General features: G+C 40.4%; 1 protein-coding gene across 1 annotated transcript in view; it reads left to right on the top strand.

Annotated features, from left to right (window-relative positions):
- The window catches only part of LOC124038223 (PDZ domain-containing protein 8-like), a 64,321-nt gene that overhangs the window by 35,446 nt on the left and 15,339 nt on the right, over positions 1–13,536 (top strand). Inside the window, exon 3 of the mRNA XM_046353817.1 lies at positions 2,627–2,729. Coding sequence (XP_046209773.1) covers positions 2,627–2,729 — 103 coding nt within the window. The remainder of the gene's footprint in view (positions 1–2,626; positions 2,730–13,536) is intronic.

The raw sequence follows: 13,536 nt of genomic DNA, 5'->3' as shown, positions 1-13,536 counted from the left end.
TTCTGGCCCTGAACAAGGCAGTTAACCTACTATTCCTAGGCCATCATTGTAAGTAAGAATTTGTTCTTAACTGACTCTCCTAGTTCAATAAAAGTAAAAAAAAAAATACATTTGCTTTGCACACTTTGCATTCTCTCAACCAGCTTTTCCAGGAGTTCCCACATATACTGAGCACTTGTTGGTTGCTTTTCCTTCACTCTGCATTCCAACTCATCCCAAACCATCTCAATGGTGATTGTGGAGGCCTGATGCAGCACTCATGCAGCACTTCTTGGTCAAATAGCCCTTACACAGCCTGGAGGTTGAAAGCACAAACCAGATGAGATGGCGTATTGCTGCAGAATGCTGTGGTAGCCATACTGGTTAAGTGTGCCTTGCATTCTAAATAAATCAGACAGTGTCACCAGTAAAGCACCTCCTCCATGCTTCACGGTGGGAACCACATATACGGAGATCATCTGTTCACCTACTCGGCATCTCACAAAGACATGGCCGTTGGAAGCAAAAATCGCAAATTTGGGAATCATCAGACCAAAGGGCAGATTTCCACCCCTACCTTTTCACAACACAACTGATTGGCTCAAAAGCATTAAGAATGAAACAAATTCCAGAAATTAACTTCTTACAAGGCACTCATGTTAATTTGAAGTACATTCCAAGGTGACTTCCTCATGAAGCTGGTTGAGAGAATGCCAAGAGTTTGTAACACTGTCATCAAGACAAAGGGTGGCTACTTTGAAGAATCTCAAATTTAAAATATTTATTTGTTAAACACTTTTTTTTGGTTATCACTGTGTTATTTCGATGTCTTCACTATTCTACAATGTAGAAAATAGCAAAAATAATGAAAAACCGCTGGTCAAGACAGAAGGGTGTCCAAAGCTTTAGTGGTCGGCTTTTACCCAAATTCAGAGAGGAGCTTGAAGATTTGCAATCAGTCCGTGACAGTATTAAGTTATCAAGTCTGTGTAAAATGTGCTGTCTACTACCACCAGATGGAGACACAGTCAGTATATTGTTAATCCAGAATCCACACATCTTGTATAAATACTGAGCTTGTTGTATACAGTAATTGGGGACTCAATTGATTTAAGTAATGGGTTTATCCAGTGGTCTAATTGGGGAAAATAAAAAATGGTTACTACCGTTTCTTTTATTTGCTTTTTTAAACACTTGTCAGTTGTATTTTTATGACCATAAAATTAAGTTAAAAAATATACATTTTGAAACCATCAATTTCAAATAGGTCTACGTACTGTATATTGTAGAAATGAATCCCACAATACACAAGAATACTCTCCTATGTATTATTTTGGACAGTGAAGCAAAAACTTTTCATTTGGCTCTATACTCCAGCATTTTGGATTTGAGATGAACCGTTTCATATGAGACACTACAGAATGTCACCTTTTTTTTTTAGGGTGTTTTATATAACTGTTTTACCGTTTTAGAAATAACTTTATGAAAGAAATAACTTTATGTATCTATTACCCCCTATTTGAAGGTGTCATAAGTAGTCAAGTGTCGTATTTGGTCCCATATTCCTAGCACACAATGACTACATCAAGCTTGTGACTCGACAAAATTGTTGGAATCATTTGCAGTTTATTTTGGTTGTGTTTCGGATTATGTTGTCCCTAATAGAAATGAATGGAAAATAATGTATTGTGTTTTTGAAGGCACTTTTTTTGTAAATAAGAATAGAATGTTTCTGAACACAATGTGGATATTACCATGATTATGGATAATCATGAATCAGTCTTAAATAATGATGAGCGAGAAAGTTACAGGCATAAATATTATACCCCCCCCAAAAAAATAAATAATACATTGGTAATGGTGAGAGGTCCGTATGTCTTGGGAGTATGATCTTTGTGCGTCTAACTTTCTCATCAGTATTCAGGATTATCCATAGTCATGGTAGCATGACATTAATGTAGAAGTGTTCAGAAACATTTTCCATTCTTATTTACAATAAAAAAAGACTCAAATGACACCATACATTATTTACCATTCATTTATATTGGGCACATCATAATCTGAAACACAACCAAAACAAACTGCAAATGCATCCAACAAGTTTGTGGAGTCACAAGCTTGATGTAGTCAATTTGTGCTAGGAATATGGTACCAAATACAACACTTGACTACTTTTATACACAAGTACATTTGTAAAAATACTTATGACACCTTCAAATTGGGGTACTAGATACATAAAGTGCTGTAAAACAGGTATGTATTAAAAAAAATACCCTCAAATAAAAGTTGGAATTCTGTACTGAAACATTTTATCTTCACCGTCCCAAAAAAATAATTACGGGAGTGTAAATAGCTCAACACTTCAAATGTGCAGATACTACTGCTATACTACAGTAGTTTATGTTTTTCTTGTGTATTTTCATCACTACACCAGGGGGCAGCAATAGCCTTGACAGTGTTTGTTTGCTTTAGTATCATTGCAACCATTGGTCAGGGGTCTCTCTGATACATCTTAGTAGCACCAGAAAACATAGTGGCATCAACAGGTTTACATACAATAGCCGATGCACTATACATAGGGAGACCAGGAGAATCCGCAATGATGTACTGTCTAAATGAGCTTTTTGTTCTGTAATTTCTCCTTCAGGCTGTTTATCCTGGGCTCGTATGACAGAGAGACCTACGTGCACTGCACCTTTGAGCTGAGCAGCCATGAGTGGAAAGAGAAGACTCGCAGCTCCATTAAAACGGTGGGCTTCTCTTAAGATACTGTTCCTCCCCCCTCCCCCATGTAAAACAGCAGTCATCTTTCTTAAAGACCACCCGAGTTGAATGCCTATTTGTTTCCGACAAAGAGCCAGAAGGCTACTGACACGTTTGATCCCCCATGTTCAACTAGGGGAACCGTTTTCCTTAAGAAGAATAACAAACAAAGTATCGTATCGGTGCTCCATGTTATTTTTTGGGGTCCAAATCAATTGTCACATTTTGGCAATGGTGTTTAACTCTTATAGATGAGGTACATTTGTGAAACGTTAATTTGCTAAACAACAAAACACCTAATGGTGACATTTATCGGTTTCACTGATTTGATACATTTTTATTCACAGATATTAACATGATAGAGACCATAGCCATTAGAGAAGAAGCATGACATACTTGATCTATTGACACACATGTTTTAACTTCCCCCATCTGAGAAGTCAATTACCCCCAGTAACATTTTGAAAGAACACATAATCAGGCCTTAGAGCAAACCTTTTCTAATTGCAGCAATTTAGAGATATTAGCATTTTCACATTGGGGTTTTTCGGAAGTAACGCCTAACGACCATTTGGGACTGAAATGTCAAGTCTAGGCTAATTGCTGACTCCACCGCTCACACATCCCAACGCTGCTTCTTTCTGTGTGTATAACTGTCATTTGTATTGGCTCCAAGTTAATTTTAGTTTCATTCAAGAGGTCATTTCTCTGAACAATTATTTCATATTCATTGTAATTAAAGGAGCAGCTTTCATCCTGTCCAGCAGGGGGCAATGCCACTAACATTTGTTCTTCGCTATGTCTCTTCCAATAAATGTCTCAGTAATCCTTATTTACTGATTATCCTCTCAGTAAGCCATGCTTTCTAGCATGACATGATCTGTAAATTACAGTTGTGTGTGTGTGCGATGTTTGTTTTGAAGAGGGAGCCAATGAACATCATTTTTATTTTACCCTCATTAATTTGAGAGATACCTAATTATATCTCTACCATTACATTTTCCCATATTAAGCTTGTTTGAGTTTCACGCTTTGCTTCAAACTGTGTTTTTTTTGTTGCTCTGTAGCCTACAGTGCATTCAGAAAGCATTCAGAACTTTTCCACATTTTGTTACGTCACAGCCTTATTCTAAATTTGATTGCAAAATTCCCTCATCAAGCTACACACACTTACCCCATTCTGACTTTTTTATTTATTTTATTTTTTACATTTTAGCAAATGTATTAAACATTTTAAAACTGATATGACACTTACATAAGTATTCAGACCCTTTACTCAGTATTTTGTTGAAGCACCTTTGGCAGCGATTACAGCCTCTAGTCTTCTTGGGTATGACGTTACAAGCTTGGCACACCCATATTTGGGGAGTTTCTCCCATTTTCCTCTGCAGATCTTCTCAAGCTCTGTCGGGTTGGATGGGGAGTGTTGCTGCACAGCTATTTTCAGGTCTCTCCAGAGATGTTTGATTGGGTTCAAGTCTGGGCTCTGGCTGGGGCACTCAAACATATACAGAGACTTGTCCCAAAGCCACTCCTGTGTTGTCTTGGCTGTGTGCTTAGGGTTATTGTCCTGTTGGAAGGTGAACCTTCACCCCAGTCTGAGGTCCTGATGACTCCGGAGCAAGTTTTCATCAATGATCTCTCTGTATTTTGCTCCGTTCATCTTTCCCTTGATTCTGACTTCTCTCCTAGTCCCTGCCTCCCAGTCCCCACAGCATGATGCCACCACCATGCTTCACCGTAGGGATGGTGCCAGGTTTCCTCCAGACGTGACGCTTGGTATTCAGGCCAAAGAGTTCAATCTTGGTTTCATCAGACCAGAGAATCATGTTTCTCGTGGTCTGCGAGTCCATTAGGTGCCTTTTTGGCAAAGTCCAAGCAGGCCCTCATGTGCCTTTTACTGAGGAGTGGCGTCCGTCTGGCCACTCTACCATAAAGGCCTGACTCCACAGAAGTACTCTGGAGCTCTGTCAGAGTGACCATTGGTTTCTTGGTCACCTCCCTGACCAAGGCCCCTCTCCCCCGATTGCACAGTTTGGCCAGGCAGCCAGCTCTAGGAAGAGTTTTGGTGGTTCCAAACTTCTTCAATTTAAGAATGATGGAGCCCACTGTGTTCTTGGTGATCTTCAATGCTGCAGACATTTTTTTGGTACCCTTCCCCAGATATACGGACATATCCTTCAATCTCATGGCTTGGTTTTTGCTCTGACATGCACTGTCAGCTGTGTGTGCCTTTTCAAATAATTTCCAATCAATTGAATTTACCACAGGTGGACTCCAAGTTGTAGAAACAGCTCAAGGATGATAAATGGAAACAGGATGCACCTGAGCTCAATTTCTAGTCTCATAGCAAAGGGTCTGAATACTTACACTTAAGGTGTGTTTAAATTTTTTTTTTTATATGTTTGCAAAAATGTCAACCTGTTTCTGCTTTGTCATTATGGGGTATTGTGTGTACGTTGAGGAACAAATTCAATTTCAGATTAAGGCTTTAACAAAATGTGGAAAAAGTCTAAGGGTCTGAATACTTTCTGAATGCACTGTGTGTAATAGTGCAAGTGATAGCCGAAGGCAGTAGCCATTTTTGTATAAGCTATGAATCACAGACATGCTACAACACATTTTCCTCAAACATTCCTTCCAATGTAAAACCTCAACTGCAGCTGCTGAGGTAAGTGTTGAACTTGCCTGGTGCGTCCCTCTAATGGCTCCTCTCCAGACAGATCTGTTGCCAGCTCTCCATTAATATGCAATCTAGAGATGCAGATGCAAAGTGGCATTTAGGATGTTTTATCAGCCTCTTCCAGCTTGTGTCCCAACAGGACTCCATGCTAAGGATTAAAGGCGATACCATCTGAAAAAAGGTCACTCTCTCTCTCTCTCTCTTTGCATATTCCTTTGCATTTTTTTTCCAAGAATGATTGCCTGAGATGAGGCCCAACTTTCCTCTGAACTGGGCTCTTTGTGTGGCACACACAAATGGTTCATGGTTTTCATGTGATTGAACTACTTTCTCTCGCTCTCCCTCTCCCACCCTTCCTCCCTTGAGCAGCTCTGTCCTCAGAGTAGCATTTTTCCAGGAGAATTGGTTCAAGCTCCTAAATGATATTATTGACAGTGTTTTTCACAGCCATTTGCAGCTGTCTGTAGATATTTACTTAGTGGTTTCACACAAAAGACATGCACAATACTGGTTTCCATTGCAGAGTGCTGCAAAGCCTGCTCTTGAATAACCTGTTTGCAGAAAGAAAATAGTGTTGTCATTCATACTAGTTGTGTGGTCACAGTTGTAGCTTAGAGTATAGTGTAATTTTACTGGTAAATGATTGTAAACCAGGATAAGGTTTGAGCTATCTGCTTCCGTTTTACTCTCACCTTGACCACCCTCCCCTACATCGAGTTATAGCACGGTTTGCATTCCTAATATTGATTTTTAGATGCGTTTCCCTTCCTATTGTAGACTAGAGGGGGGGGGGCTCGCTCCCTTCACACTCCTTCCTTCCATCACATTCTACCCATCTCAATATGTGTAGGGGGAGAGGAAGTTGCGGACGCTTGGGTAAATTTAGCCTTTTTCCATGACCAAGCTGGGCTGGGTTTATTAGTGACAAGAGGCCTGTGGTGCAGACTGACAGACCTTACGTGTTTGCACATCTGCCCCATTGATTCCATCATCAGCCATCAACTGGCCCCGAGTGCTGATGCTTTCAGACAGCCTACCAGACAATGTGTGTCTGTATGTGTTTTATACATAAGTTTTCATATTTGTGTGTCCATCAGTCCATCTCTTTAGTACCAAAATGTTAATGGTAAATAACCAATTGATTTAAACTATATATTTTTTTTACATGGTCCTTCTGTTGTCCAAATGTGCCTGAAGGTGTGTGCTTAGATTAGAAAGTGACTGGCTGAATGGCTATATCTAAGAACGGATGTCTAGTTCTCCTCAATGACAAAGGATGTCCGGGTTCAGCACTGCACCCCCCCCCCCCCCCCCCCACACACACACTTATTTATACTACACATGGAGGGAAATGCACTGCTCTGTCGATAGGATCACCTCCGCTCAGTGGTTAGGAGATCATGACACTGCGAAAGAACACAGCGTTTCTCACCACAGAGCAGTCCATCTCTACATCTCTCTCACTCTCTCCATCATCATTGCTGTTGGTCATGGGAATGACTCAGGCAGACCATGTCTCTGGCTGGAGTTAGGAGCTGTCTCTCTGAGTTTCACTCTCTTCAGCTGGCTGGAGACTAGTGAGTCTGTCTGTACACAGTTAGATGTAGCACTGTGCACGCACAGCTCGTTCAGAGGAGTTCCCCACAGACTGAGTGTCAAAAACAAGACCAGACGTAAAGGTGCTCACTGGGCATCCTTAATTCCTGTGACCTAGAGAGCTTGTTTGCTTTTATTTCCTTACGATTTTGTTTCTTTTATTCAGCATTTTTCTGTGATTCTGTCCCTCCCCGTCTTTCATGAATAATCAATAAGACATTTCCTCACTTTTCACTGTAAAGGCGTCTGTCTGCATACTAGGTTTGGTTTGCTCCAAGCAGAACTCGGCTGAAGTGTATGTCTGTACTCCCTTAAAAGACCTTCACTTGATAAATGAGAAAAAATAGGCACTAGTACTGTTTGTCCCCCTTGAGATGCCGTAGCCAGTATACACTTACTCAAAATAGTCTGAATTTATCTAAGACAGGGGTGCCCAGACTTTAGTTACGTACAATCTACTTTTCTGCTGCCTCTAAAAAGGCCTCTCTTAGCATTTCTCCATTCTGGAACGGTTTATTGTGCTTTGCTAGTATGCGACTCACCCGGAATTATGGAATTGTGGCTGCCTTTGATTTTGAGCTGGGCCTTGTAAAGATTGATTGTTGGGCAGCTAGTTGAGACTTCTTCGTAGGAGAAAAGTAAGAGTTGATCACTTTGAGCTGGAAAGTCACTTTCATATTTCTTGTGAACAATTTTGAAATGCCTCTCGACATTTCCCTTCTTGGCAAGAGCTATGTTTGAATAGCAGATCAGACACACACATTTTGAATTTGGAAAAAAATCATCTTCCTCCCACTCACTGTGAAAGTGGTAGATTTTCGATTTCTTGCTGCTTGGTCCAGCATTCATATTAAAAATGGAACCTCAACTTCATAGAAAAAAACATAGTAAAATAACAACTACCACTGGAATAACAAAGAATATTCTGTTACAGGTCTCGCAAGCGTGGAAATGTAAACGTACTAACTTCAGACAGTTGCTATGGTAGTTATAGTTTGGAAAACAAATGTAGCAGCTATAGTGCTGCGGGTTGGTCCAATTGTATGTCTATTTTGCAGTTTAAAAAATGAAAAAATATTTTGGCTGTGCAGTAGTATTCGAGAAAGAAGCTAACCTGTAAGCAAAGCATATGGTGCTTCAGAACAGTGGACCTCATTATTTTTAAGCAGACTCGATGGTAATGCTGAATTGCCCCAAAAAATAAAAATTGTGCATACATTTTGAAACTTTTTTATGCGGTCTACTAGAAAGAACGTTGCAATTGACGGGTCGACCGCGATCAACGTCCTGGACACTAATGATCTAAGATATCTCAAGAAATCTGTAATTTTGTTGTTTTTTAGGAGTAGGTCTTAGTCACACAGTTTTACCTCTAACTAAGATGTTTGGTGCAGTATTTCTCAATTTAAGAAATATGCATGAAAACGAGTCTTCCCTCCTTGAATGACAACACACTTAATTGAAGAATCCCTATCAAACAGTGGATAGCCTCAAGAAAAATGTTTGCCCAAACAGTCAGAAAAAACCCTTGCCAAAGACTAAAATGAACAAATAACATCACAAAATGCCATCATAATAGATGCACAAACTGTTTCGCATGGGAAGTATGCGGACGCCTTAAGAACTGTCATTTTTCTGCATCCCGTTTTCACAAAGGATCCTCTCTCATTTTGCCAGTTCACCTGGAACAACTCCATGTGTCCATCTCTGCAGTCTGGCCTTCAGCATCTCACCAGTGCTCGTTTGGAGCAATCGAAAGGGAGCACTTCCTGTGTCCATTGGTGTCATCAGAGATACTCTGACGCACCTCTTCACTCCCCACTGTTTGATGTTCCACTCCAGCGTGTGTGCGTTCCTGTCTCTTTTAATCCACCTTGTGCATGGTTCGCACTGACAGCTGATGAAAGGCAGTCAATTGACAGGTCTGTCTCCCTCGCTCTCTCTCCCCCTCCCTTTGACCTCGCCTGCCCCTGCTCATTCTGCCCTGCAAAGATGAGGTTCATTCAGGCGATGGGCTGCACACAACCCCAAACTCCACCATACAGGTCAGGTATACACAGTGCACTTACTGGCTCCTTTGTTGTGTGGCAGAGCTCTTCAAGCTCTTCTCTTGAGGCAAATGTTTGATTTACATGGATGGAGGATGTGAAAAAGTAGATGGTTTATCAGGTATTTTTTAGTTGCTTTTCATCGTGTTGGTGTGGCTATTCAATTCCCTGAGGGACAGTGATAATATGCAGTGGTTGCGCCACTAAAAGTTTTGTGATTATGCTGCGGGACTTAGGTAATGTGTGGTTTAGCATGATAACCTGCGTCACCACTTCATTGCTCCAGACCAGCGCACGGGGGAGATGGAGCACCGATTATGCTTTTGTGTCCTACTGTGTCTCTGACAATGAATGGGTGACATAAACCTAAATATAAACTGATAATTGTGCACAACTTCAGTATTACTTACGAAAACTGTTGTTACACTAAGGTTTTATTATTTTATTTTGTTAGGATTATTTTGCTCTTACTGTAGGCCACTCCCGATCGGTCACGTTATACTTCATTCAGTGTCTAAGACACTGCATAGTAGTGCAAGCTGTGTTGCTACAGATGCTGGTTCAATACCCGAGCTGGCCTCGACTGGGAGTCACATGAGATGACTGTAGGTTATTGGTTTCTCTCCCTCTAAAAACAGAAATAAATAATTCTAAATAACAAACTGGCTTTATTTACAAATTAGTAACGATGTTTCACCCCATGTTCAAGAATGCCCTTTTTCTCGCTCATTTGATGTTATTTGAATACAAAATCATCTCCAAAATATTATTTTTTTGAACAAAGTTATTATTTATTAGTTTAGAATTATATAAAAGCCTGTTGTATATTCTCACAGATATATTATTAACCCCGTTATTAGCAGGACAATATATATCGGTCATGGCTCCCGAGTGGCGCACAATGGGATTGCCTTGCAGTTCTCCTGCTGTATCCACTGAAAGCGTGTGAGGTTCAAGGCACGGGGTCAGGGGCCACGGGATGGGCCGCAGAGCTGTGCACAGAAGACCGACCTAGCCCGGAGGGAGGGAGGGATGGAAGGAAGGAAGGACCCCCACCTCGCCACACTGGCAACACTTTGAGGCATTGCACTAATAATGTCGCTGACTAGGGAAACGTTCTAGCTGTTTGTTCTTAGTGCCAGTCTGCACGTTCAACCTAAAACAATGTAACTAATAATGGCATCTTTATGCTTTCATAATAAAGTAATTATAAAAATACTCTTTCAAAATGCAGATGTTTATTTAGTTATGGCTCCATAATGAATTACTATGGGAATAAATATCACTGAATTACAGAAATATCCTCCAATCCTCTATGTAATTATTGGAAGAGTCACGTCATATTTTTCGATATACTGAAGGCCAACCGTAGGCGACATGAGTCTCACTAGTGTTGAGTAATGTGCTGTTAAAAGTGGTGTAGGTCTTATTTATTTAAAGAGTATATTGAAGTTAGAAGCAATAGAATTTGAAGCAATAGCCTACAACTATTTTAGCACAGTATCGCACTGCTCTGAAACAAGCATGGGGACTGGTCTTGATAAATCAATTAGATTTTTATTTTCACTGAATTTCCATTTGGGTATTGGTTAGACTACAATTAGAAAATTAGGGAATAAAAATGTTATGCTCGTGTAACCTTTAACTAGACAAGTCAGTTAAGAACAAATTCCTATTTACAAGGACAGCCTACTCCTTCCTCCCTGTCGGGGAATTGAACCCCGGTCTCCCACATGCCCGCACGACACGGGGATTCTTTAGCGAAGTAGTCCAGTACTGTACTCCCGACCGTCATGTTGTACAGTGCCATATTTTCCGTTCCATCCTAACGGAAACCCCAAGTTTTTTTGTGTTTTTCTTGGAATAGAAACATCATAATATGAATCAAATTAAACAAGCAACTTTTCTTAAAATCTGTCCCGTATACTATGTTCTTTCAAAAAGGTTTTAAATTCTCTAGTACAGCCACTATTGAAGGCTATCAAATGCTTCTCAAAGATGCCCTCTGGTGGGCAAACTAGCACTAACTAGCATTAATGCTACCAGTGATTCACACGTAAATAACGTGCCATAAAATTCTGCGGCACCATGCAAGCTGCACCGCAGTACGCTGCAACTTTTAAAGGATGAACCACTGTAGGTAACAAAAATGCCTTTGACACATATTAATGGATCGAAAATGTATGTGGAAAATGTATTGACATGCATCAACTCTCTCAAAATCCAGTAAAATACTTTTATTTCTTAACCCAGTGGGGATAGTTGATGATCTAGCCATTGGAGAACTGCTGTCACCTCAATATCTGTTACATGGCAAACAAATTGACTGCCGGATTGTGTGACACTTATCAGCGCCTTCCTCCTAGGTGTGGCCAATAAATGGCCCACTATAGTTCTGTTTACAGCTGTGTGTCTGCAAGGTGGGAACAGATTAAAGACATAGACACCAGGTCTCGTAGGCTGTTTATCATCATTGAATTTACAATCGATTCACCTCGGAGGGTGAGCATGACAGACCTCGCCACAACCACATTACTGACTTCCTGTCATTTGGGCTCGGAATGCCTTCATCTGATACCTTGGACAGCATCACTCATTCGAGCGTGAATGACCTCACGTTATTTGCTGCTATATGTCAGAATTGACCCAGGTTCTGAAAGAAACATCAATACTGTGAGGAAATTAACCAAATGCGATGCTCTGTGTTTCATGCGCAGGCAGGTTTGGTGGCCACAGTGCCACAAAGAACTACATAACCTTTTAGAAAGCTGTTGTTGTACCCAAACAGATCTATTTACTGAAGAAAAGCATAACACAAGTTTATTACAACTAAGTTTGGTAGAAATACTATGATGTTGGAGAAAAATAAAGAGAAAAATATTGATTTTTGCTGTGGCACAGCAAATCAATGTTTGTTTTATTAGTACCGGTATAAACTCACAGCAGATGGATTTTAGGCTATAGCCTACAGTAGATCACACTAGTTGGCAAACTGCTCAGATGAGCTGAAGGAGAACTGTTTAGTTTTATGATCAGCTTATATTCCTCTGACAAGGGCCATGTTTTTTCTCCTCAGTTTAACTTCATTCAGTATGAAATAAATTGATGGTAATTTCTTTTCTTAGAATTTTTTCCTGCTGCAGTTTGCATTTCCTCTGATCCAAAACTCTGATAGTACACAGGAAGGCTAAGAGACAAATGAAGAGACTGGTGCTGGAGGGGGTTGCTATGGGACTGGCTCCATGTCTGCTCTGGTAGGGTTCAAATGGTTGGTTGGCAGGGGATGTTCTAATACACTGTGGTTGGACCAGACTAATACACTGTGTTGCTGTTTACCTACGGGCTCCAATCAGCTCCTAAGGTAAGCTAAGTAAATGCCAGGAGTTAATCAGGCAAGTCAGGATTGAGAAGTCCCAGAGAGCTGAGTAGCACCTGCGATCCCATAGAGAGCCTCCACTTGAGAAGTTCAAACAAGGATATGATCAGGCTAACACTGCATTTGCCTGATTGACAAGCTGCACGTTGGAGCTCAAAGGACCAAGAATAAATAATTAAATGCCAACGTGATAAGGAAAATAAAAGTGTGTCATTGCTGTTTGAAAGGAAATTGCTGATATGAGAGGAAGGACATTTTGTGTCTTTGTGGTGGTTTTATTTCCATTTGGGAAAACCGCTGCTGATGAGAGATTATTATCTGGGTGCGAAGGACAATAGGTCTGCTATAAACAGACCTGTGGACTACGTGTGGGTGAAGAACCTACAGGGGAGGCTGTATATGCAAGTGCAAATTAGGGGGAAGGGGGGCATGAGTACCTTTTTTGTGTTCGTCTCCATAACAACTCTTTTGTCCCCTTGCTTTTGAACCCGGCCTCCTATCATAAGTCACAGTGGAAACATTAAAATTCAAATAACTTTTGATGACAAACACGATCATAAATTAGACCGCAAGCTTTGTCAACTCAATTTTTCTAGATTTGTATTATTTAAATGTATTTGGGTACATCTTCCCATTCTAAAATAACTAATATAGTAGCTTAATTACTTAATTATTAGTGGAGGCCACTAATGCTTCATTTAAATTGACTACCACCAAGTGACACTTGAATTTACACACACCAAATGATCAATGGAGTCCTCAAATGTATGACATACTAAAAGGGTGTGATTAGCTAATAATTGTATTTAATATAGACAGACCTCTTCCCCAGTAGCAGTTCGCCAATGGAGAGAATGCTCAACGTCCTTGTATATCTTTGTACTGTAATCTGTGATTTTCAAGGCGGTAACACCAATGGCATAAAACTGAGGGACATACATTTCAGTAAAATAAATAGGTATTTGAATAGTTGATTTAGAGCGTTATTTACTTTTCACGAAAGAGGAAGGGCAACCATGACAGGCAACGATAATTATGTCACTTACGTGTGAGGCCTGATTTAGCAAGTACATCTGCAACATGCCCAACCA

The sequence above is a fragment of the Oncorhynchus gorbuscha genome, linkage group LG06 (assembly GCF_021184085.1).
Source record: "Oncorhynchus gorbuscha isolate QuinsamMale2020 ecotype Even-year linkage group LG06, OgorEven_v1.0, whole genome shotgun sequence".
Taxonomy (NCBI): Eukaryota; Metazoa; Chordata; class Actinopteri; order Salmoniformes; family Salmonidae; genus Oncorhynchus; species Oncorhynchus gorbuscha.
This window is presented reverse-complemented; position numbering and strand designations above follow the sequence as displayed.